General features: G+C 39.5%; 1 protein-coding gene across 4 annotated transcripts; it reads left to right on the forward strand.

Annotated features, from left to right (window-relative positions):
* On the forward strand, positions 1-26,550 carry TBC1D2 (TBC1 domain family member 2). 4 transcript variants are annotated; one of them, XM_007427891.4, is made up of 14 exons: positions 2-801; positions 2,495-2,931; positions 4,662-4,800; positions 6,590-6,731; positions 9,007-9,137; positions 9,579-9,751; positions 16,010-16,396; positions 18,815-18,925; positions 20,662-20,846; positions 21,538-22,011; positions 22,202-22,322; positions 22,697-22,882; positions 23,098-23,219; positions 24,105-26,550. In XM_007427891.4, exons 2-14 carry the CDS (start codon positions 2,524-2,526, stop codon positions 24,304-24,306), a joined length of 2,781 nt encoding a protein of 926 aa, XP_007427953.3. In that variant the 5' UTR covers positions 2-801; positions 2,495-2,523; the 3' UTR covers positions 24,307-26,550. The 4 variants fall into 4 exon arrangements, with proteins under 4 accessions (XP_088003606.1, XP_007427953.3, XP_025022221.2 ...); XM_025166453.2 differs by having other exon boundaries at positions 2-410; XM_025166455.2 differs by having other exon boundaries at positions 24,091-24,242.
* The last annotated feature ends 202 nt before the right edge of the window (positions 26,551-26,752 follow it).

A 26,752-nucleotide genomic window follows, 5' to 3' on the forward strand; every position in this document is an offset into this window, starting at 1 on the left:
ACCCGCTCTTTTAGCTGGTGGAACCGAGGTTGCAATCAGAGAATCATAAAAGTTGGAAGAGGCCCTTGGCGCCATCCAGTTCCACCCAGTACTGTATTTTGCTCAGTGCAAAAATACACAGTGAAGCCTCTCTTGAAATAGTTGGAATAGGGAGGAAGACTGCAGACTCCTACGTCGGGCAACGCCGATTCAACTCGAAGCACGCGGAGCTCCTGACCACGAAGCGATCGGGAAGAATTCTTGGGCGAGGCAGCCTCCTCGCTGCCTTTTCCGCTTGCTGCGAGCCTGCCAGGCCGGGACAGCCTGGCATCGCCCCGCCCCGCCAGGAAGCAGCTGTGCCGGGCGTCAGGAGACGGCTCGGGCGACTGTGAGCGTTGTTGCCTGGAGGTCCGGGGGCAGGCTGAGCTGAGGTAAAAAGAGCCGGTCGCAGCACTGGCTTCCTTGGGGGAACGGCTCGTGTGGACTCTCGGGACGCGCGTTATGCAGAAGCGGTTTCCTTGAGTTCAGGAGGGCGCGCCCCTGGATGGGCGAGCAGAGGCGTGCGCCCTCGCACATCCCTGAAATCTCGGTAGGAGCAGCGGTGGCTGGCCGCGCATTGCTCACCTGAACCACTCGCACGTCTTCTTACGGCATCTACTCTCTTGGGCTTGGCGCCACTGAGGCATAGCAGGTGACGCCGGAGCGGCCAAAGAGATGTGCAGTCACGCGGTGTGAGAAAAAAGACGAGGACTCGAGTTGTTCTGCTTTGCTTTATAGCCTGACTTTTCTCCGGGAGCTTCCCCCCAACAGCAACCCTGAGAGGTAGGGTGAGTTGAGAGGTGTAATACAAAGTACAGAATTTATCCTACGGCAAATTATGCTTTAAAAGAAGTAGGCAGATTGGTTCCTTTTATTTTCTGTTGTTCGTGGGGCCCCCGTGAAGGGATGAGAGTTTGATCCAGCCATTCTCACTCTTCTCTCTATTCATTTTAATGTTCATTCACTGCCTGAGGCTGCAGGATTTACAGTGAAAAAAAGATCCCCTTGGCTTTAATTGGTGAGAATACAATTAGAACTAAACCCATGCAAAATAATCCTTCTTGGCAGCAGTAATTGAAGATTAAACAATCCAATCATGCAAGCATTTCTGAATAAATTAACACTTGTAAAGAATTATAGAATTGGAAGTGATTTAATCAACCATTGAATTCAGCAGTACTGCTAAATGCAGGCTGTAATCCAGTACTGTAATTTATTGGTACTACAACATGTGTCTTTTGGTCTCATCTTGAATACAGGCTCCAGGAAAGCAATGCCTTTTTTGACATCATAGTTCCAGACAAAAATGTATTCTTTCTTTTGTAAGATGAGGAATTATTACAGGAGCATAAACTTGCTGAGTCCTGTGCTACTGATAGGCGCAAAGACAGTGATAGATGAACAAAATAATTTTTTTTAAAAATGGAAGCATTCCTTTTCCCCTTTCTTCTACCACACCTACCTACTTTCCTTCCTTCCTTCCATCCTTCTTTGGATTTAGATCAGGTGTTTCATGCAGCCTGTTTTATACAGTCAAAATGAAACTAGACATGAAAATGCATGCTATAATTTCTTTCTGAAGGTGCTTTGTTCTAGGATCTCTCTTTTAAGTTGAGTAGCAAAGTGATCAGATGGACCTACTATTTTCCTGCTGAATCTATTTTCCTACTAGTTTTGGGACATTTTTGAGGCCTCCATTTGCGTTCATTCATTCTTTTGCATAGGGACTGGCATGTTTGTCTAACACAAAATTATATAACAAAGTTGATAGTGGAAGACGAACAGTTGTGCAAACCTTGATGTTTGACTAATGTTATTAGTTCCTATTATATTACTTTCAGAGTAGATGGGACAGGATTTTTCCAATTCTGTTTCTGGTAAAAACTCTTCAGGTACATTTTAAGACAGGGCTGGACAGCCTTTTGGTGACCAGAGGCTAAGTGTCATAGCTTTGGAGAAGGCAGAGAGCTGTAGTGGGAAGAGTGATTATTCAAAGTCATTGTGGTCACAACTTTACATTCTGTTGAAATGTGCCTCCATTGCATTATGTGTAATCTTATGAATGTCCAAAGTTCAACTCCTGTTTTGTTTAAACTTGTTGGCAAGAGAAGGAAATTAACAGAAAGGGAATACTTACATCCTCTTGTCCTATGCATTTTATAACTTCATGGCCAAAAAGAGTTCTGGAGAATTCAAAAACGTGCACATTTGAGCCATTTTCCTTGGTCCTAATAAAAGTATCAGTCAACAATAGATTTAAAAAATAGATTTACTATTTAATTATGGTTTTAGCAGAATGAATAACACCCATTCATTTAAGTAAGGCAAATGGAAAAATCTTTCCTGTATTTTGGCACTAAGAAAAATATGTTCTATTTGGAATTTCAGATAATTTTAGGTGACTGGTCTTATTGCATGTACTTGGTTATCCTTTACTGTTCTTAGCCTGTGTCTCTTTTCTCTTTTTTGCCATTAGTATTCTATCATCCTGCTGTTCAAGGAAACATGAAATCAGCTAATGAGGACAGAGAGGGTCTTGTACCTGGGTCATCAAACATGTTACCAGAGGAAAAAATTAAAGATGCTGGGAGTAGCAGTGATTATGTCATCAGAGATGTATCTCCTTGCCCTGAGGACTGGGAAAATGCTGATCTGAAACCTGGCCAAGAAACCCCTAAGAAAAAACTATGTGGCTATTTATATAAATGTTCTCCTAAAGCATCAATCAGGACCTGGAAGTCACGCTGGTTTTCCTATGATGAAAATAAGTGCCACTTACTTTACTACAGGACAGCACAAGATATTAACCCTTTGGGAAGCATAGAGATTTCTATTGCGAGTTTTGATCTTAAAGTGGGAGCTGATGAAGGTATTTTTGAAATCAGGACTCCCATCAAAGACTTTATTCTTAAGGTATGTAAATGCAGGGGAGATGGGGGGCTGATGTTGCGGCTGGTAGCATAAATTGGGACTGAAGTCCACAGGAGAGCTATGTCTAAACACCTGGGAGGATTTATAGTAGAAATATAAATCAGCGTATCTTTTGTTCCTGTTTATAGCACCAAAAAATCTGGATTTATCGAGTGCAGTTCATGCAGCTCCATCTATTTGTAACTGGCATACGATTAATAAGGATTTCAGTCTTCTGTCCTTAAACCTTTTATCATGGATGCTGAAGTAGTGGGGACAATTAGAATTAAATCACAATGGCATATTAAAAGAGTTCCGTGTTTTTTGGATCTTGAGTGAGCTTCATGTTTTTGTTCCCATTTCAAAATGCTCTGTGATGAGGACAAAGCTTTTGTCTCCAGGAAATTGCCTTACGCATGATTTCCAACAAATACTTTCTTAAAGAAAATATTCCACTGTGATGTATAATAGCATTCAGAACTCTTCCCCGTCCCCAATTTTTAGCATCTTTTGCATGTCAATTTTTTAAAAGTCAAATTTTTTAGCTTTAACACATTATTTGTTTATAAAACATTTCCCTCTTGCCTGCAGTGGCCCCAGTGCATTTTATAAGCAAAATACTCCAAAAACAAGAAAGCAAGAAAACAGTTAAGAGTAGAATTAGAATCTTTGGTCTTCAAACAAACCAATAAATAAAAGCCAAGCAGTTTTAAAAAGGTTTCAGCTTTCAGATATCTTGACTTTAAGCCAACTAAGGCTTATAAAGCATTTTCCAGAATCTTGAATTGAAAAGCAGATCAGCAGCTAGTACAGTTGGCACAAGACCAGTGTAATATGGTCTGAAAAATAAAAACAAGAAAGCAAGCTGCAGAATGTAATTAGTAATAATTTTCCCTCTTCTGAAGTTTCATGTGTGGATTATAGCCAGAGATTGACAGAGCTCTTTCTTGCAAAAATTGTGGACTAGATTTTTATCATCCAAATGCCGCCAAAACGTTGAGATTTTGCATAGATTTTGGTGGCTTCCTCAGACTTGCCAATGCAGAAAAAGCTGTATTTCTAAGCCAGCTTTCTCTAACCTCCAATATGTTAAGATTTCAGCTCCTAAATTCCCAATTAATATGAATTTCAGCATCTTGGGAGGATGTTTTTGATGAAGTGGCTAAACAAAGGATTCAACTCTCCAAGTTTAAATTTGCTACATAAAACATTATGAAGCAAGAAACTGATTATGTTCTTGTGGTAGCTAAAGAAATTCCCACTGAGTGCTAGAATATTTAAATAAACTTTGTATTCAAATATGGCTTGAGAAGATCTGGCTAGTTGCTATGCTTGAAAAGATTTATTAAAAAAACCCACCCCACCATGTACAAGATGAGTAATATCTTTTTTTGAGAATAGCATTACATTGTTGGGCAAGCAATAAGCTTACCTCTAAACAGTCTCAGTAGATAGATTGATTGATTATGAAACATGACATAGTATGTAAACAAATGTAACTTTTTGCTTCGTGTATAAATATATTCCCTCCAGGAAAATCAGATTTTAAAAAATCTTAGGACAATAAATGTTTAGCATGCTAGTGATAAACAAGAACATTGGGAGTGGCACTCCCAACCCATCTGAAGAGCAACAATTTTGGAAAAGACTACTTCAGTCACTAACTACTTGAATTACAAAGACTATATCTTGACTTCTTTTCTCTTTTGTTTTGATTTTATATTGAACTACAGGCTATTAACAAACAAGCCATGATGTATTGGCTACAACAGTTGCAGCTGAAACGCTGGGAATTCTGTAATAATCAGGCTAAGGGTTTTGTTGAAGCCGTGTCATCCTTTCCTTCCATAGATGAGGCCCAGTGGAGCAACAGTAAGTAATAACAATATAATAGCTTGGTCTTGAATTGCAAGAGGAGGCAGCACTTTCATTAGAGGCTATGTAGGCCAGGGTAGACAGCTCCTGGTCCCTTGACTGCCTGTGGTGGCGCCCTATTTCTGATCCCCTAGCAGGCCACCAGACTGTGGTGCTGAGTATCAGCACAAGTTTGGCCTGTTTAGAAGAGGGATAGCGTGAGAGTGTTTTTCTCCCAAAGCATCCTGTTCCTAATTTTGCTTTCATCCCCCAATAAAAAGGCTGAAAAAGATGGCTCCACCCCTTTTGGTATTATCATTGCCTGCCTGCCTGCCTGCCTGCCTGCCTGCCTTCCTTCCTTCCTTTAATTTTGATAGTATTTCAATATCTTTCCCCTTCATGCTGTAATCAGTTCAGCATAATATTATTAAAGAAAATAAATAAAATAGCATTGCAGAATGAGTCCTTCAGTGTTCCACATGAATGGAAGGCCAAGCAGTGGCTCCTGATTTGTTCAACGTCTACTTGCCTTGATGGAGATCAAGATGAGGCCATTAGCTTGGGGCTTGATTCCTCCTACCTACAGCTCTCCATCATATAAGAATTCTAAATGCGTATATTTGCTGCAAAAGTTGTTATTGTTGCCCTTCTTCTTCCCAGTCCTCCTTCTCTTCCTCTTCTCTTCTGATTACTAGTCCATCATCCATCATCCTGAACATACTCCTTCAATCTTGGTCCATATATGTTTGCAAGCAAAAGGCCTTCTACAAACATAATGCAAGTTGTCCCCAGTTTATTGTCAATAGACAGCTGGGGTCATACCTGCCCTGTCTTTCTCAGTCCCACATCCCACAATACTCAAGCTCCATGCTGCCTTCCCTTACACGGATACATTTTGTGAAATAGGTGTTCATGCCACAGGAGTTCCACATGCCTTGGCCCAATCAACGTGCTCGCAGTTTTCCAAATTGAGGGAAGGAGATATGTAAAATCACATATTGGGTACATGTGGTATGCCCTGAAACTGATTTCAAGTTATCATGAGAGGTCAATATTTATAATTTGGATTTTGGATTCTGAATTATGTATTTGTCATTCATAGGTGTTATAATAAACCTTGAATTAATGAAGTTTTGATCACTGGTTTACCAACTTTCTGTCCTTTTCCATTTTAGGCTCCTTAGTTCTTGTGCTGTATTTTGTTAAACTTCATACTGTTTAAATGATTGGTGTTAGCTGTTAGGCCCCATTTTGTGGGAAGTGAGGATGTCAGTGTAATCAACACAATGAAAAGAGAATTTCTGTATTTCAGCTGTTGGGAACAAAGTAACAGGGGGATGGGTGTGTTCCTGCTTTGTCATCAGGCACAGGCTGAGCATAGGTTGCCCAACTGCAGCAGGCCAATTTGACAACAGAAGACAGAAAAGTGCAAGTTACTTCTAGATGGCCAAGAACCATATTTTTAGAGGTCCTTAAGTAAGTTGCAGATCATGCTGTTTCTTTCCTTTTGAAGTAGGAAGTTAAGACAGCCTGAGAACTGGCCAACATTGAATTCACCTTAAATTACTGGATTGTACCCAGTCTGCCCCCTAGGAGAATGGAGATCAGCGGCAGGATTCCCCCTTCCCCCAGAGTCTCTCTATTTATAGTCTACAGATTTGAAGGAGAAGTGGTTGGTTACAAGGCAAAGGGCAGTGTTTGCACAAGAGGCAATTGAGAACGCCTTGCGGGTTGTTGCTGTGCCATGGGAACTATAGATTTAGCATGCCTGACTGCCAGCTGTTAAGCTGTATCTCTTTCTTTGTAGCTGAGGCAGAACACGATTTTTTACCCCTTGTGAAAACTCCCACAGATGATGTAGTTGGCATAAAGGCAGCTTCTCTACCAGCACCATCGACTTCTATCGCTCTGCAGAACATCTCTCTCAAGCATCCTTGGATTGAAATACAGTAACTCTTTCATCTATTTACATTCCAGAAAAGTAACCGTGCTAAATATTTTTCAGCAAACTAACTTATGTTAATTTGCTGACGTCTCAAGTACAAGTAAATGTCCTTGTGTGCTATCAGTTTACAGCAACAAAAGCCAGTCTGATCAGATATGTAAAACATTCACCTTCTTCAACTTGGTGCCCTCTGGAAGTTGTCAGAGGTGATGGAAGCCATACTCACCCACATTTATTGGGCTTCAAATCAGTGCTTGAAACAGGCACCGGTATTCTGTTGTATATATGTGAGACATGGCGAGCGGTTCTTTTGCCGGGGGGGGAGGGGGGGCGGAATGCCTTCAAGTCAGTCTGGATGCCTGGTGACTGCCTGGACAGGTCCAAGCAATTTTCTTGGCAAGACTTTTGGAAGTGGTTTGCCATTGCCTCCTTCCTAGAGCTGAGGGAGAGGGACTGGCCCAAGGTCACCCAGCTGGCTTTGTGCCCAAAGTAAGACTGGAATTCAGAATCTCCCGGTTTCTAGCCTGGTGCCTTAATCACTACACCAAACTAGTTCTTAACATTTATTTTACATGTTAACACATAAAATGAAAGTTATTATTATAAATTAATAATTAAAATATCACAATATAAATTATTAATTAATATGCATTTGTAGATAAACACGTTTAATTTAAAAGATAAAGGAAAGCACAGCGTTGTCATTTATTTATAGATAGTAAGCATGATTTAGGCTGTAGTCATGTATTCTATAGTAGAGTAATAATCTGTAAGATGTCACTCAGTTGCCTTCCCTGTGCAACCTTGAATAGCTCCATCCACTATTATTCACTTCTCAACTGACTAAAGTAATCAGTAGCTGGGTGGGGAGACAGAGGACACGCTCTGGTGCCTCTGTTAGCATTGCCTAGATAGAGACCTCGTGGTATTCAGGATTCCTTTTTCCCCATGGCTGGTAGTAAGTCTCTTAGCAGTCTTGTAGCAGTCTTGTAGTAGTAGAGGGGTGTGTGTGCGTGTGTGTGTGTGTGTGTATGCATGCCTTTGAGTCAGTTTTTGACTCCTAGTGATTGCCTGGGCAAGTCCCTGTAGTTTTCTTGGCAAGGTTTTTCAGAAGTACTTTGCCCTTGCCTCCTTACCAAGGCTGAGAGGGAGTGCCTGGCCCAAGGTCACCCAGCTGGCTTTGTGCCTAAGGCGGGATTAGAACTCCCAGTCTCCTGGTTTCTAGCCTGGTGCCTTAACAACCACACCATACTGGCTGTCTTGCACAAAACTAGCCATGTAGATATTAATGGAGAACATCCTCTAATATTTGATTCATTTGGACTTTGCTTATACCATAATCCAACAGCAGAGTGAAATGTTAGCTGCAGAGTACATGTATAGTTTAATGAGCACTTTTATTTATCAAGTGGAGCAGGAAGTGTTTTCTAATACTTAAGACTGTAAACATATGCTGCATTTGAAAGTGTATGATTGCTTCTGTTTTAAATCTCAGAAATGAAAAATATTGCTGAATCAGATTTAAGTAGCTGTACTGAACTTTGCTTCTCTTTTACTGGTCAAGTTATAAGAAATAATATAAAACAAGTATACTTGCTTAATTCTTCAGTTCTTCATGGTGTTTAAGCCTAAACAACTAAACCTAACACCAATTACTGTGACTATTCTTTCTCTTCTCTGGTATTAAAAGCAGATGAAGTTGAGAAAACAGAAAGACTTCGAACCTTGGCTTCCTGCTATAATCTATAATCTTTTATAATCCTTCCATCTCAGTAAACCAAACCACAGTTGCTACACAAACTGGCATTTGTAATTATTGTAACAGTTGAATATTTTAACTGTTCATGCCAGGTGGGAGTTCATGTTGATTTAGGGTTTCACTATACAAAAATATTCTCTGCATATTACAGCTACCACATATGGGCTGCAAAAATCTGGTCAGCCACAAATTGATTGCAAAGACCTGGCATTTTCTGCTCAGCTATGGTGGCCTATATCTTCGTTGCCATCTGGGGCTTAGTTGGATTTTGCAGCCCAGATATGGTAGCCTTACTACACTCAGAAACCCAGTATATCAGAGAGAAGGGGCGGGGGGCAGGGTGGGGGGTTGGAATGCTGTTTTTCTGTCTGCAGAGAATTTTGGGTTTCAGTTTGAAGGAACGTTCCATCACATGAGTTTCCACGTGCACTCTAAAACGCTTTGTCATTGTAGCGAGATCTAGACTTAAGATCTAAGCATTAGCATTTCTGTTCACTTCTGTGTGATTCTCCACTTTCAGAAACACAGTGCATAACTTATGTGGCAGCCGCCAGAACCGAAGAGACAGTAGTGGTAATTTTGTGGGGAATCAGGATAATCTTGAAAATATTGCTGATGAAGAGCACCTAAGAGGAGAAACTGAGGATACAGGTACTTGACTTTGCATTGTGAAAATGTAGAAAAAGCATCTCCTGTTAGATTTTGCTATTGTATTATGAAGTAGATTAATGAAGAGAAACTGTGGGAGATGAACAAAAAACAGCAAAAATAATTACATTATCTTAAGATTACTTAAAAATAAATCCTCCTGAATCCAGTAGGACTTATGCCAGGGTTAAATCTAATGCAAATTAATTATTTAACTTTGCCTTCAATTTTATTTGACATTAATGGAAATAAGTCTTATTGAATACACTGGAATGTACTTTCTGATAAACATGCAGAGGATTGCCCTGTATTCATCATAAATCCTGTGACTTTCCAAATCTAGAGCAGATACTAACGTTCTGCTAATCTACCAGTTTCTCAGAATATAACCCTGACATCTTCCATTGCAAGAAGATTATTCACTATCATTTATATTCATTTCAGTCATGGCAGAGATGCAGAAGGACACAAAAATGAGGCTAAAGCCACCAACACTCCGAAAATTCAAAAAAGCAAATAGCAGCTTCCGTTATTTTGTTGAAGGAGCAGAACAGGAGAAAATAGCTTCTCTTCAGCACCAAGTTTTGATCCTTACAGAGGAAGTAAAATCTCAGAAGGTAAGCCTTCCCTTCAAATATATATTTAGTTTAGATCAACTAAAACATTTAAATCAAGTATCCTGCCATATATAAGACAATGTTGTGCTAGAAATTGTTTTCCGGTACATTTCTAGCTCATCTAGTGATAATGCTGATAAGGTTGTTGATAATGATAATGCTGATAAGGTTGTTGGCAAATGGAAGGCAAAGTTAAACTGGAAAAGTATCTGAAAGAAAGTTCTTGGATTACCATATTCTAGCTTGTAAATAGAACTGGCATCATTCATTGATAAATATATTTAGTCAGCTAGGCTGCAAGTTGTTTGAGTTTCAGTATAAAAGAAACAGCATGTCATTTCTTCTTAATAGTATGCATATTTGATGTATTATATAAATGATAATTTTTTGATATTTCATGGTGTTTGGGTGCAGAAGTAACATAAAAGAGGGGAACTCAGATTGTAGGCGTTTAACAAATCCGAGAAGAAGAGAAGCAATTTGTTCTACACGGTTTGTTATTAACATGTGAGGAGAAAAGCCACAGTCACTCAGCTTCTCCTCTAGCCCTTTTTTCCATTTCAAGATAAGGACATGGGTTAGCACAAATGGGGCTAAACGTACAGGCAGAATAGCAAGTTTTAACCAAAACTCAAAGATGTTAGTCCACGTGCTGGGTGCAACTTTAAGGGGTCTACTCTCCGGCTCTTCATTCTGCTGTGGTCGCCGGCTCTGCTTTTAGCAGAGCTGTCTTCATTTTGCCATTTTCCCCCCAGAAGTCCCACACGTCCATATCATATTGAGGTAATGTATGGGAATGTGAGCAAGGTGGACTCAGTTACAGTGGTGATGGGTGCACCATTGGAAGACCTGAAGGCCCAATTTAAGGACAGATTATCATGGAGAAAATGTATCTATGAGGCCACTAACAGTTGATACTGACTTGATGGCATATAATTGATCAATCAATGGCAATGTGTTATTGGATTAGGTTGGGTTAGGTTAAGATTGTAGAGGTAACAGTAAAGTTTCCTTTGAGTCAAGGACAGCTCCTACTGATCCCACGGATATGAAGCCTTTTTAATGATAGTGGAAGTGGTTTGTCACTGCCTTCTTGTAGGATTTTTCCCAACTTCCCAGTCTAGCCTATAGCTTGGGACTTCATTTAGCTTTTTAAGTTGGCTAGGTGCAGCAACATAATTAGGTAGGAGAGGAGAGATCCAGATTCAAATTCTAACTTAGTCGCAAAGCTATTCCTAAATAATTTGGGGTCTGTCACTGTGAATCTAATCAGTCTGACAGTTGTTTAGGAGCATAATATTGACAATAAAGGGGAAAACAGTATATACCTTGTAAGGAGGGAAGGATGAAAATCTTACATTAATGGAGTGAGGGGCACTGTGAAAAAAAAAATTCACAATATTTTTTTTCATGCTCCATGAAGCAATTTCCCCCCTAAAAATATTGCATCCAAATGTATGTTCTGTAGAAAAAAACTTTTTAAATAATTTTTATTAAAGAAACGTAATTTAACAAAATAAAAGCAATACAAATTTTAGACAAAATTAATGAAAAACAAAGCAAAATAGTGAATAGATAAGAAAGAAAATAAGAAAAAGAAAGAAAAGAGAAGAAAAGGTTATAAAGAAGTGGTTTCTGATCTTCTTAACACCATTTATACTTTACCATCTCTCTCTAAGATTACATCATAATTTCTTTCTTTCCATTCTAATTGTGAAACCCATAAATCACAAGTTCATTTTTTTCTTTCTTCAGCAAAGGGTTTCCAGTCACTAATAAATGAGGTTATTGTAATCAGACTAGTAGAAAAAACTTGTTCTGTATTTGGCTGGAATATTATACAATCTTCTAACTCCCAGATAGTTACAGCTCACAGATTTAGTTATTTATTCATTTTGGTATGTGTATATATCAACAACTCTACAAGGATTCCCAGTGTTTGATAACAATCCACTTAAAACCAATAAAAGTAATACATAAAACCAGTAAAATATAAAATCAGTTATTCATCCTGGTGTTCTTAATCCAGCAACAGTCTCAGATATCAGAAGCTACAGAAGGACTCCTAGAATATCAAACTGAGTTGATTTGTTCCCGTAATAAATTGTTGGGCTTCTCTTTTACATGCTCAACTTAATGTTAAAAGAGGAGATAACCTTGGAAAATATTGCATTCAGTAGTTCCTCTGCCAAAATTCTCTGTTGAGACACATTTCCTGCACATCTGCTGAAAAAAGTGTCTTGTTCTTGATTATTTCATAGAAGAAAAAAAGGAAGGAGCTTTTACAAAATAAGCTCCAAATTGATCCTTTAAGCTGCTAAGTGTCATTAAATGCTTTAACAGTACTTTTGTTTTAAGAAAATGAATTCATTCATTAGCGTCCGTGCCTCACACTAAGCTATGGTTTGCTTTGGTTCACACATTGTGCTAAGTCATAAGTCATGATTTACAAACTATAGTGACTGTGTTCACACATATCTTGTAAGAGCACTTTAGTGGGTATTTAATTCTAATTTTAGCTTGCATATTACCTTTTATCATCCTTTTGCTGAGAATCAATATATGCTTTACCAACATGTAATTAATGTATTCCTCCAAAATGAAGGCGATTTTAAATTTATGTTGACTCCTCAAAAAAAAAAAAAAAAAAAAAAGGTTAGAGAGATAAAATAGTTACAAACATGTCAAAAACCCTATACATAGTTCAGCTGCACTGCCTTATCCACCAGAATTGTCAATTCCCTCTGAATACAATCCTGGAAGATTTCCTCCTCCCCCCAACACACTGGCCAGAAGTCCCACTCCAGAAATACAGCAGTTCCCAAACTAAAAAATTAATTAATATTAATTGTGCGAGTGAATGAATACTAATTACAAGTCATTGCCATAAAAATAAGGCATCCCAATTTTAAAATAAATTGATCCCCATCTACATATATGAACACAAATCATTATCTCACATGCAAGCTACTCTCTCTCACACATGCGCGCACACACAGACACCAACTGCCAATCTGGGATCAGATTACATACTTACTCTGAAATAAATACTATTGAATTCAGTGGCACTCTCATCTAAGTACACATAGGCTGATGTGTAATTGGAAAGGATCTATTTGCCCAGCTTACTTCCTATGAGCTGTGGAGGGATAGGCTGCAAGTAGAAGAAAAGGTACATCTGCTAATTCTGTAGGAAGTCTCGCTGAAATAAAATTGCTGCTACCAGTGCTACTTATTCCCAGGCACATATACAGTACTTAGAACTTCTAGCATTGTTCAACCAGCATTCCAGTCCTATCCTCCTCTCTTCCCTCCTTGGGTAGTATCTCCCAAGGAGAGCCTTTCTGTCTATGGAGACTTTTCACCAATTGAGAAACCTGATTTTCCCAAATCCTCATTTGCGTGAAGAACCTCTTTGGATAGATTAAGCTCCCCATTGCAGATATTCACCTTCTGCACATGGAAGGTGACAAGAAAAGGGCAGGGCTAGTATGTTTGCTCTATCCTCCTTAAAGAATTCCAGAAACTTTTCCACTGCCCCTACCTCAAGTTGTGGTCAGTTTGACTACAGCAAGGTCTTAAACCATACACTCAGGCCAGAACATGGACTATATTAAGACTAATTATTGATCTTAATAATAAGCCTTAATAAATATTAATTACTAATTATTGGCCTTAATAAGAACAGCTGATTTTTTTTCAGGATTATTTACAGTGATATTTATGCTGTTAATGTTTTCACAAATATTCACAGTGAACACATGTACAAAAAAAACAAAGTAATTTGCGTCATTTGTGTGATTACACACTTGACATAATTACACTGTTTGCATCAGATTACATCATATGTCTAATTATAAAAATGACGTAAATTGATAATGCCAATTAGGTAATTAGGCAAATGATCTAAATGATCTTAGTAATCAGTACTGCTTCAGAAAAAAACATATTTTGCAGCTGAAATTTTAACTACATTTCTGCCTGTTACATTCAGAATCCACTGTATTGCGTCCATAAAAATCAAGTTTTTACTGTACACAAATAATATCACTCCATTAACTGAAAGTAAAGATTTAGAAGACCCCATTATGAAATAAAACTGGAGTGACAAATCCAGGTTAATATTAGACATTAAGGAGACAAAGGTAATGTCAAGCAACAAGCTTAGTGATTTTACCATTTATCTTGAAGCAATGAAAGTGGTAAAGAATTTATTTGAATAGCTTGCTGGAGAGGTAGAAGCTCTTCATAGCAACGAGGGCAGTGACATACAAGATCATGAAAAAGAAGGACATTGCAATGACTGAACATATCAGAATAGTTAAAACAATTTTCCCCCTTTAATGTACCGCTATGAAAGCTGGATACTTAAAAAGAATGAAGGGAAGAAACCTTATTCAGTTGCAGATTTGGAGATGGCTAGTAAGAATACCATGGATGAAAGAAGATTCAGTCTACCAGTTCTGCCCAGTGTAGCCTCATGTGCTGTGAGGATTTAGAAATACTGTAGTTTCAGTGAAATGGAACTTTTTAAGAGAAAATTACCCCTGAGCTACTAAAATACATTTTTCTTTACTGTAGCTTTCCCCAGCCTCTTAGAATTACAGTACAATAACTAGAATTGCCAGTCAACATGAATGTTTTGGAAATCATGAGCCAGCTGAGATCCAAGTTGGTTTGTTAGGTCAGCTGATTACTGGCTTCTGAAATGAACATTTGTTTCTGATAAAGTGAACAATGACCTTGAAAATGTGCAAAACTGAATAAGGAACAGCGATGTTGCTTTTAGAGAATTGCACAAAGAGCTGCATGTATAACAAACAAAGGGGACATTCCCAACATTTGTGATAGATTTTCTAAGAGTTGTTATTTAATATAACAGCAAGTCAGTTTGAAGTGGCTCCCTGGGATAGATCATATGAACATCACAAGCCCAGTGGCTATAGGGAATATATGAATCAGCTGTATTGTGTTGAGGTGATTCAAGGAAACAGGGAAGTTCACTTTGTGTTTTGTTGACCTATAATAGCCAAGTCAGATATACAGTCTCTTGACACTATAATCTAAAATCCTAAAACTGTATATGAGCTGGGTTTATGGCCACTAGAGATTTATAGTGTCTTTTGGAATCATCCAACCATCACTGTGCCAAAATAATAATAATAATAATGAGGAGAAGCTTTACATCACCCCAGTGATGGCTTTGGCTGGATTATGCTCAAAATCCCATGGAGATCTTGCCCATATCTTTTTTTTTTTCATCTTCTTGGCACAGCATGGCACATATGCTACTCTACTATTTTATGTCAGTTTGCCTGTGGTATCTGAAGAAGTAGGGAATGAAAAAACATTTTAATCATGCAAAGTTCCTTGGAAGGCAAATCTGCCACCATGATTTTTTTCCACCTCACTTTAGATGAAGGTCTGCAGAACAGCTAAGAACTGTATCCATCTACACCTCAGTCCACAACACGATGTTCTAGTGTACTTTGATTGGCATTGGCAACACTACTTGTTACACTTGATTTTTTAAAAATATTCTTTTAAGTAAGAAAAAACCCCAAGAAGATAGCATGCTGCAAAGCAAAGCATCAGCTTCAAGCTTGTCATTTATTTCCAGCAAACTCTGTGGTGTGGACTCCAAACTGACCCAGAGGCATTTTTAGAGAACAAAATGTTGGATCCTGCAGGCTTCGGTGCTTTGTTTAGGCATCTACCCAATTGCTCAGGAAAAAACAAAGATAATAGAGAGCATTCTGAGAGGCTGGAAGAGGTGCTAGGAAACAATTGCATCAGTTTCCCATTAAGGGACTTATTATTGTCCATGCCCATCATTTCAGCCATTTTCACTTCAACCATTTTCTTGAGAATGCTTAAAACATGCTGACAAAATTCCAGATGTGCTACTAGCCCCAAATGTTTGGGGATCTTGACTTGCATCTTTTATATCTATGTTCCTCTTTCTGTATTTAAAGAGACATTTTGTAAGGGTTGACCTACAAAGTGATGAGAGTGAGAAAAAGATAACACAAATGTAGCCCTGCTGGATTTGGCCTAGACTTAATTAGCAAGCCCTCTGTCTCAAGCAGTGGCCTACCAGATGTACCTAAGAAGCCCTAAATGGAAGATCAGGGCAGCCTTTCTTTCCCATTCTTGCTCCTGGGCTCCTAGTTTGTAGCAGAGGACTGCCTCCATCGCTACTACCCAATCTAGTAGTCTTTGATAGATTTGTCCTTTCATTTCTTTTTTCTCCCACAGGAACTGGTTAAACTTCTCCACAAAGCTCTGGAGGCAGCCCAGCAAGAGAAACGAGAGTCCTGCAAGTATCTGGTCACAGCGACGGAAGAAGATAGGCTGGAATTGCTGCGGCACAAAGTGAGGCAGATTGCTGAGCTGAACAAACAGGTTCAAGTGCTGGAAATGGAAAAGAAAGAACTGGAGCAGGAGGTTGCTTTGAAGGAGGAACACATCAAGGAGCTGAGAGAACACGTGCAGATCTTGATGGACAAAAACCAAGCCAAGCAACAAGTCATTCTCAAGCTGACAGAGCAGCTCACTAGAGAGATGCATGACCCCGTTACTGAGGCAGACAGTATCACAGCTGAGACCTTGTACAAGCAGCAGGAAGAGATTGAACATCTAAAGGTACTCTGAGAGGAAGCCACAACTAGGCTCAAATAGTATAGAGAAGATTCAGTAAAGTATTGTTGCACTTTGGCTGTATAGCCTTTCACAATTCCACACATTTGTTGTTTTGTCAATGACATGCTTGTGCATTGCATATATCTGTAGAAACTTCTAAAAATAGCACCGGATATAATATTGGGCAACAAATTCATTCTCCTAAAAAACATTGATTCATATTTATTTTACAACAAATTTGCAGCAATTACAGTAGGAAAAACATGTTTAAATTGGTGGGCAATGCCTGCCTAATTCTTGGAAGCCAGAGATGCAGTTCAATAAGATTTCCTGGCCTGAGAAAAAAAATCTGATGCTCTTTGCAGTTCTTGGCTCTTCCCTATGAATGGGAAATCTAGAATAAATCTATGTAAGTTAGGATACATTGTGCATAGTTAGTTACGTAAAAATATTCCATGTAAGTGAAAATGGCATAATGATTTTTGTAACATTCATGTGAGTGGCACAGCTGCGATAAGCCCACAATTTGCACCAAGTGCATGCTTATTCATGCAAATTTAACTTTTATTTATTTGTTAGCACTGGCGGTGCATAGCCTTGGCCTGAGGGAGTGTGTCATGGGAGAAACTCACTTAGTACTCATGGAACTGACATAAAAGAAAAAACACCTGTAATCTACTTTCATCTCCCCCACCTACATTACTGAATTTTGAAGCTTCCCCTGGACCATTTTGTCTCTCTGGTTGCAGGTACAAATAGAAACCCTTTTACATTCTTCTGGAAAACTCAGGAGAAGAAAAACTTTCCTTTTGCAAATAAGCCCACAAAGTCAACTGGCTCATAATTTCTTTCTTCTTCTTTCACCTTCAATTGTTTCTGTCTTTTAAATGTAAAAAAAGGGGAAAAAAACAAATATAGGTGGTCCTTGCTTACTGACCATTCAGTGACCGTCTGAAGTTACTATGGCGCTAAAAAAGAAGTCTTATGACTGATACCATTGCAGCATCCCCATGGTCACATGATTGCAATTTGGGCTCTTGGAAACCAGCTCGCATTTATGATGGTTGCAGCATTCCATGATTGCCATTTGCTACTTTCACAACTGGCTTCTGACAAGCAAAGTCAATGAGAAAGCCAGCAGGAAGTTGCAAGTTGTAGCCACATGATATGGTTGCAAGACTAATCAATAAAGGTGATTGATTGATTGATTGATTGATTGATTGATTTTATTGTAGTCACATGACATTACACATAATATGGCGATTTGGTTAACGACTGCAGCCAGTACTGACAGAACTGATGTCATAAGCCGGCACAGTCACATGACATTGTGCTTAATGACCGTGCCACTTAGCAACAGAATTGCCAGTTCTTACTGCAGTCAGTAAGTGAGGACTGCTGTACCATAGCCTCTCATTGAAAGAACTCTTAGGCATCATTTTAAATGAACTGATAAAACCTCTGGGCTGAATCACTGTAAATAACTAGTGGAGACTCACATGCCAAAATAATCTTCTATTTTAAAACAAATCTCCACACAAAGATTGCTACATCAGGAAGAAGAGTTGTAGCTTAATAGTCATCCTGACTTGGTTGTTTTGGGATAAGATTCCCCCTCCCCTCATAAAGAACCCCCTCTGTAGTGGGGGTTCATCTTCAGCTGTTGCAATTTATAGACATATTTACCATTTCATGAGAATTTGTTTCCTCCTTGGATGGAACTAGTCCTTACTGTTAATCAGGTTAAAATGTATTCAAAACCTGAGCTAGCTGTTAGATGGTTTCAGAAGGGAGTCTGCTGCTTCCTAGACTTTATTTGTTTAGAATATTTTTATGCCACTCGTTCCCTTAACAGCTCAGAAGCTTAAAAATCTAGCATTCAAATAGGAAAACTAAAAATAAACTTTAAAACATCATTAAGATTATTAAAATCTTAACATAATTAAAAGAGAAAGAATTAATTATAAATGTCTAATGTATCTGCAACAGGACACATAAATGATGCCTTGTTGATGATCTAAGAGTGTGGGATGGACTGTACAGGAGTTGGGGTTCTTGTTTGATTGCTCCTAAGCCAGAGAAGGCCTGAATCTGCCTTGAGTCCTCCACTGTATGGGGCTTAGTTCCCATTGGCTAAGTTACATTAATACTGTCGTTCTGTTTATCTTTGTGGCTGTAGCGTTTGTCTAAGTCTACAAAGACATTAGAAGAGTGAAGGCTTATGTTACATTTTAGGCAGCAATGCTCTTGATCAATTTGTGAAACCACGGAAGGGTTACTATAAAGAAATAAAAAGAGCCTGATTCTTCTTTCATTTCTTCCTTCCTTGAGATCCCAATGTCCACCAATATATAGCTAATTGCATGAGCATTTCAGTTGGGTAAGAGTTATTTTAAAAGACTTTTCATGTCTTTTTCTCAGGATGATCTTGAGGCATACAAGACTCAGAACCAATTTTTGAACTCTGAAGTCCACCAGGTTACCAAAATATGGAGCACAGTGGCACAGAGAGAAAAAACCCTTCTGATGAAGGTAAGAAGCAAGGCTATTTGACCCACATCATTGTTCTGATTTTCTTCTTCCATTTTTAATTTGATTTTCAGATATATAAGAAGATTCCTTCTTGTCTGTCAGAACACGGAGAACTTTAGGAACTCTTTTTATTCACTAATTTCTCATGTCACTGCCATGTAGCTGTTCACATGATGCAGCTTGAGAAGGGCCACATAATTGGCTTCATCCCAATTTTGTGTTCTTGGGCCAGCTGTGGGCTCAATTTTCACATGTGAATTCAGAGATCTGAAAAAAAAAATCTTACCCACAAACACAGTTTTGTGCAGATTGGTTCAGTGTGATTGTAATATTTCAGAATTCCCTAGATGTAAATAGACATCAGTAAAAGAAATCTGCCATCAGTTGCTACCACAGTCAACCCAAATTATCTCAGTTGTAACACAGTCAGCAATAAATGATGGAGTCTGCTAAAAAGCTATCATTTCCAGTTCACAGATATGCGCAAAACATATATTTGGGAAAGATGTGGTCAGAAAGAACATACCTTTCGAAAAACATCATATTAATAGATATGTGAATGTAAACTGAAAACCAAACAAGTTGTAAAGAACAACAAATTCAGTGTTTTTTTGTTTTTAGTTTTAAAAAGTTGCAACCCTGACAGGGACCAAATTTAGGTAGAGAGGCACAACCCAATGGAGACTTAAGTAGATACTTGGATGTAGGAGCTTCATGATTGTAGAAAACACCCACACGTGGATAGCTGCTAACACCTGTTTTGTTTTTGGTTTTTTTCCTCAGAATTCTGTGCTTAAGGCATGAGTATCAATTGCACATATCAAATGCCTGGCCTCATAAACTGACCATATGAGTCACCATCTTCAAACAGAGGCTGGATGGTCATCTGTCTCAGATGCTCTGACAGATGACCAAGGAGCCTACACTGAGTTCGGGGCTGGACCTGACTACTCATAAGGTCCCTCCCTACTCAATGATGCTATGAATTAACATGTGAATAGGATCACCAGTTAATGATATCCAACATGAAGGAAAGCAGTTAAAAGCTGTCTTGGATGAGATGGCCACTGGAAAAGAGAGAATCCATAACCCAGTGGTGCTACCAATTCAATGGCCGATTGCCAAATTCTTATAAGAAAAAGTAAAATACTGCAGTTGTTACTTTTTGGGAAAAAATTAGTAAGGGCAGAATTTTTTCACTACTCCTAAAGTTGGTTGGCACTAGCTTTTGTTGATAGAATTCCCACAGTAGACAACGTATGTGTCGAAACTAAAAGAGTGTGTGTCAGTGTACAAAAAGATTAATTGTTCCTTAGGGGTCTTTGCAATACCCTCCTCTTATTTATCCCAGAATGTCTTAAAATCACTTCTCTTCAAAAATGCCATGAAATCATAGTTCAGAAAAGGTTGATAGAATTGCAGATTTCTTGCAATGAAAACACTAATGGAAAAAAAATTCCCATCTCCTGAACAATTAACATGCAAAACAACACAAGAGCAAATATATAGGTATATATAGGTATACAAGTCAAATGAACAGCAGAATACATGAATTTATAGTAACAAGATCACATTCCTGTCTCAAACAATTTATTTCAATAGTCTATACTTTAATCAGAAGCCTGTTGCTCTATCTTTTAAAAAAGACTTAAATTGGAATGACTTCAGAATGAACCCAAGAGGCAGATGTAACAATGGCTCTATTTTGACAACCATTTTCTCTCTTCATACGGCAGTGTGCCCATCTTCAAGCCCACAACTGCCAGATTGAAAGCAAGTACCTGATGTTTCTCCGGACGCTACAAAGCCTGCCGGATTTGGCTAAAGAGCACATGGCACTGGTGAAAGGACTCATTGAAGAGGCGCTGCAGTGGGATATGAAGGAAGAAACCGTGATTCCTATTCAGCTCAGCCCAGTCAAGTAAATTGCTGATGTGGCCGTGTGTGAAAGAGGCATGGCATGCCTGTGGAGTGGATCAGTGTTATCTTCAGTGGGGTTGGGAAGGGGTCAGTCTGATGAAAACAAGATCGGGGCCTTTTCTACATGTGTTGCAACATCACACACACACTTCCAAAAGGGGCGGAGCTTATAGTGCAATGCCATAATACTTCTTCAGTCATGCTAATGAAAGCAATGAGAGTCTGCAGATGCCACTGGAATGGTGGTTGTCGCACCAGGCTCACTGTTGCTGGAAGCAAGAATTTCAGATTCATTCTTCAGCTGATGGCTAGCTGATAATGCTATATGTCCTTATGCTACTTTTGCAATAAGATAAGGTAAGGTAAGATAACATAAAATAAACCTTTAGCTGCTGGCCTGCATTTGTGGATTAAAACAGCTGTTAAGTGAGGCTGTAAGAGTGTTTTGGTCCCAGTGTGTTATTGTAAAAGCTAAAAAAAAAGTAGATGGCCTTTTCATCTACCTATCAGCACTATTTTTGATTGAACTGTGCATGATCATATGCTAGGCTTCTTTCAGTATCTCTAAAAGGTGCCTCCGGTTCTTTAACATTCAAAAAATTGTTACAATGTTTGAAGACAATTCATATTTTCATCACCAAAGACTCCTAATAATTTGTCATTTCCCTAATTCTGTTCTTTCCACTGTTTAGTCAATATGATGATTATGGGTTTATGACAGTTCCTGAATATGAAGCTGCAGACTGGAAGCTCTTGTCCAAAATCCAAGCCCTGGAGATCAAATGCAGTAATCTGAACAAGGAGACCACAGAGAAATCTCTCTCTGAGCGATGGAATAACCTTGGAGAACTGACTCCCTCCTCGGAGCTAAAAAGCTTATTGCGCTGTGGTGTCCCAATGGCGCATCGCCAGAGGGTATGGAAGTGGATTATCAGCCATCGGGTTAAGCAAATGCGTTCTGCTGGCCATTACCACAATTTACTCAAGAAGTGTGAAGTTGCTGAGCATCCAGCTTCCCAGCAAATTGAACTGGATCTGCATCGCACACTGCCCAACAATAGACATTTTATGTCACCAACTTCCCAGTTTATTCCCAAACTCAGGAGAGTTTTACTTGCATTCTCTTGGCAAAATCCAACCATCGGCTATTGCCAAGGATTGAACAGGTGCCTGCTATTTCTTACTTCTTAATTTCAAATGTGGCCAAAATTTTAGAAGAATCCTCTGACTCTTCAGCATTTTTTGTTGTTATTTTCAACATTGAAAATTCAGATTTGTGACCATCTGAAGTGTCACAGGTCTAGTGCATTAGTATGTTCACCTGCTTTAGTTACAATGGTGTCTTACTCATCCTAGACTAGCTGCCATTGCCTTGTTGATTCTAGAAGAGGAAGAAGAAGCTTTCTGGTGCCTAGTTCATATCACCAAGAATTTAATGCCTCAAGATTACTACAGCAACACATTAATAGGCTCACAAGTAAGTCTGAGGCTCCCTTCTGTGCTGAGGAACAGGACAATTATGGGATTTTTCATTGGGAAAAATAAGTTATTTTAAGAATTACTTAAAGTGCGGCAAGACCTATTAGAAGCATCTCAGATATTGTAGATGATCATGTTGGAATTAGCTACAGTCTAAGACATTAGTCAGCTTTAGGTACAATTCAAGAGAGGTGTTTGTTTCAAAGTGCTGGAAAGAATTTTTAAACATGGTTTCAGACAGGAGTATCTAAAGGACCACATTTTCCCATATAGATCTTTCTGCCTATAAGGGCCATCAACCCATGAGACCATGGAAAAGAAGACCAGTCTTTCTAATATAAATGCTTATCACTATTGTTTTGCCAAATCCAGGTAGATCAAAGGGTCTTCAAAGATATCTTGTCGGAGAAGCTTCCCAGGCTGACAACTCACTTGGAGCAGCTTCAAATTGACCTGTCCTTAGTGACCTTCAACTGGTTCCTGGTGGTTTTTGTTGATAGTCTTGTCAGTGACCTTCTCTTCAGAGTTTGGGATGCTTTCCTCTATGAAGGGGCAAAGGTAAGAAAGTCATATCCATCCATAAAGTTAGCAAAGTGTCTTCATATATCTCCCAGCAACTAGACATTTAGGCCAATCTTCTGGACACCAAATATGCTTATTGAATCGATACTTTCCTGCATAAGTGTTTACATCTTTGTAAATTATTCAGGTATGACTACATCCCCTCCAATGATATACTACATGGTAGTCAACCAAGTTTCTTTTTGCCCCAGGTGATATTCCGTTACGCTCTCGCAATTTTTAAATATAATGAAGAAGCAATATTGAAGATTCAGGACAATCTGGAATTTTATCAGTATCTTCGCTTTTTCACCAAAACTATCTGTGATGGCAGGTAAATATGTTGTTAGAAGCCAAATACAAATACAGATCCAAGCCCAGGTACAGATCACGGATAAAATAATGTAGTTTAAATATCATATTACTGAGGCAAATGGGAAGCCGTCAGGCTGACTACTGGGCTAAAATGAGGCCCTCCTCCTATATTAAGCCATACCAGCCCTAGTTCCTCATGTTGTTGCCCAACCTTGGAGTAACACAGTGGTCAGATGGGAAACTCACTAACTCTAAGGAAGGGGCTTCTACTTGTACGATGTGAAAAGGATGCCTGAGCACCAATAAAATGAACAGGCCTTGTTAATGCCCTTTTTCCTCCTCATTTCAATATATTTACTGATGGGTCTTGAGTTTGATATCACTGATCCTTAAATCTCTGTGTCTGTGTTTTGGTGGTTTGACTGACCACCAACATCTAATATCATGGGTGTCTCTGAGGGTGTGGCAAAGTAGAACAAACAATGACACTGGTATGATGACATCATACAAATACTGCATTGTACATATTTGCCTCATGGCAAGATGCAAGTACATAATGGCAGCATTTGGGAGATAGTGTCATCACCCAGGTGTCACTTTGGCATCATCATAGTTTGTTGCAGATGCTACTGTTTAATATGAAGCTTTATTTAATTACATGTAAAAAAGCTTCCCAGGAAATCTGGAGTTAATGTGATCTAAAATATGGAGGGAAGAGAGGCCTTTTGCAAAACAGCACAAACACGTTGAGCTTGGACCTACATTCGGCAAAGCCGCTATATTTTGGAGACTCTGCCTTGATGTTTGTGAGAGAAACCAAGAATATTTCTCTCCCAAATGTATGTTCAGCCAGAGTTACCAGGTTTCCTTTTCTTGTTTGGCTCACGTAGTTGCCCTCTTCCAGGAAGCTGATGAGCATCGCCTTCAGTGATATGAATCCATTTCCCATGAAGTTGCTTCAGAATCGACGTGGAGTGCACAGGTTGGAAGTGGAGGCTGAGCTGAGAGAACTGGAGCAGCTGAAAGCCCAGTATGTGAGGGAACAGGCTGAACACGCCGCCAGTCATCTAGATGGGGCCGCGAGTGAGGATGAAGAAGAGATATAACTCTCATTTCCTCTCTGGTCATCTCTAAACGTTGCCTTTGTTTGAAACACAAAAGCTACAGTTGTCTATGAGCATAACACTTGGCATCTGGCTGCAATGAGTGCAGGTGCACAGGATGGTTTACAGGTCCACTGCAAATGAGGATATACCATGCCTTATTTTCATTATGTCTTTCTGGATTTTTTGTAGCACAGTTTTGCCTGGATCACATTCCACTAGAGTTCCCTGCTACCCTGTCCTTTTTTCTCTGGGGTACTGAGATGTCAGCTGGGAGAGCCATCCCTTTTCTTCACATCTAGCATGCTCATTTTACTGAGGTTTTTTTTAATTGAAGAGATATTTGCTGAGTGCATACAAAATCCCTGTTTGAAATCTAGTGGAGCACCAGTGCGAAACAGTGCCTTCCTAAATTATTTCTCTTGTTTTATAATGAGGATCAGTGGTGCCTTTATGCTTACATGCACACCGACAAATGAACTTGACTAGCTGAGCTAATCAACTGGCGTTGTGATTTGCTCATTCATTGGAAACGTATAAAGCATTACGCTGAAACCATACAAATCACATTAGGACAGTATGATGTGTGAATACAGCCATTATGGTTTGTGAACCCAGTTTATGGCAGGCCTGCAAATTTGTAGAAAAGAAAGGACCACATTGATAAATTAAAAATAATTGCAGGCTGAAGAGGAATACCTGATGCATCAATCAGCTAGTGGAGTGGCAGCGGTGCTGGAGCTGGCGGCATCAGTGAAGCCTGGAGACATTGGCAGTGTGTCTTTTGGGGCACCCGCAGCAGATCCTTCCTGGAGGCAGTGATGTTTGGCAGCAGTGAATTTACTGACCACCTAAAAAATGGTAGTGGGCCTACAAGACTGCTTGGCAGACCACATGTGGCCCACGGGCTGTATGTTGTGCGGGCCTGGTGTATGGTTTACTATTACCTGTGGTTCATTCCAGTGTGGCTTGTAAAGCAAAATGTGAATTAATATAATGTGTGAGCCAAGCCTATATTATGCATATACGAAATTTTCCCTTTTTGCTTTCCTTGTTTTGCAGCAGGCTTCCTAATCAATTGGCTTTCCTGCAGAAGTTGGAGTAGATCAGTGTTTCTCAACCTCAGCAACTCTAAGATGTGTGGACCAACTTCCAGAATTCTCCAGCCAGCATGCTGGCTGGAGAATTCTGGGAGTTGAAGTCCACACATCTTAAAGCTGCTGAGGTCGAGAAACACTGGACTAGATTATTCTTGAGGTCCCTTCCAAGCCTACAGTTTTATGACTCTATGAATCAATCGTTTGTGCGTTTGAGAATGGAGAGGGAGAAACGTATGTGCTCAGTAGGGTCCCTTCTTGATTGGTTTTGAGGTGATATTTTTTCAACACTTTATCCATGAATTTTCATGCCTGGTGGCATCTTCTTTTCCCTCCTTCCATTACTAATAGATGTTGCATCACCTGGCGTGCAGTCCTCACCCAAAGAAATTGTTTATAGTAAATTTGTAGATAAAGAGTCGAGGAGTGGATTCCTTGGGTTAAAAGCAAGAATGCAAAAGGCATGGCACTGGGGAATGCCCAGGTTAGAGTTAGGGCTAGCTCCCCCACCTTCCCCCACTGTTGCATTTCCCACTACCACCCTCTTCCCACAACAGCCTCTGCAGTGTTTCCTCCTGCTTCTCCTACCCTCCACTTCTCCCTACCCTTTCTAACCATTCTGTACTCCCTCCCCCAAACCTTTCCCAATCTTTTCCAACCCATTCAGTCATTAAGACTGAAGGAGTTTTTTTGTAAATGGAAGGGACCAGCAAGCCAGGTGGCTTGCTCCCCAAATAGCTTTTTTTCTTTAATAGAGGGGCCATGGCACAGTAGAAAGTCTCATTTTATTTTGAAATCAGTGGAAGAAACAGGAAGCTGCTTCTGTCTTTTCCAAAAAAATGCATTACAACTTGCAGAATGTTTATTGTCTTCAGTGTCATACCTCCTCCTACTGATAGGTAACGGAGCTGCAAACACACACATACACAACTAAATAAAAAATAAAATGGCCCCACTCACTTTGATCCCAGCCTTGTCCATTTTTGGAGTGTTGTTCTTAGCATGTTGCGCCAAGCCTGTCCCTGTGGTCAAACAACAGTGGAGCACAGGCAGACCATTTCTTCATAGGCTGCTCCCCAGTGGATCCCTCTAAGTTTTTACTTAAGGCCTCAAGAATTACTCTTGTTAGCGCAAGATCCTAACTCTCTGGGTACTCTGAGGTAGCTGATTAAGTGGCATAAATCATTTCCTTCTCAGGTTTGTAAACATTTGCCAAGGACTCCAATCTGGAATCTCCCATTCTAAGATTGGGACCTAATTCAGTGACCTAAGTGCAATTGTCTGTGCTCAACTTCGCATCCTGTCTGAGAATGGAAAGGACTACAGGGGCTGACCCAGAAGCCTCTGAGGTG

The sequence above is a fragment of the Python bivittatus genome, unplaced genomic scaffold (genome assembly GCF_059951505.1).
Source record: "Python bivittatus isolate LINGU-HERP-01145 unplaced genomic scaffold, Pbiv_v1 ctg000520_np1212, whole genome shotgun sequence".
NCBI lineage: Eukaryota > Metazoa > Chordata > Lepidosauria > Squamata > Pythonidae > Python > Python bivittatus.

Excerpts from the sequence above, each read along its gene's own strand:
- TBC1D2 (XM_007427891.4), top strand. The coding sequence starts at position 2,524 with ATGAAATCAGCTAATGAGGACAGAGAGGGTCTTGTACCTGGGTCATCA. Across the intron at positions 9,138-9,578 it reads AGGAGAAACTGAGGATACAG|TCATGGCAGAGATGCAGAAG; the intron begins GTACTTGACTTT and ends TATTCATTTCAG. Across the intron at positions 22,012-22,201 it reads TATTGCCAAGGATTGAACAG|ACTAGCTGCCATTGCCTTGT; the intron begins GTGCCTGCTATT and ends TACTCATCCTAG.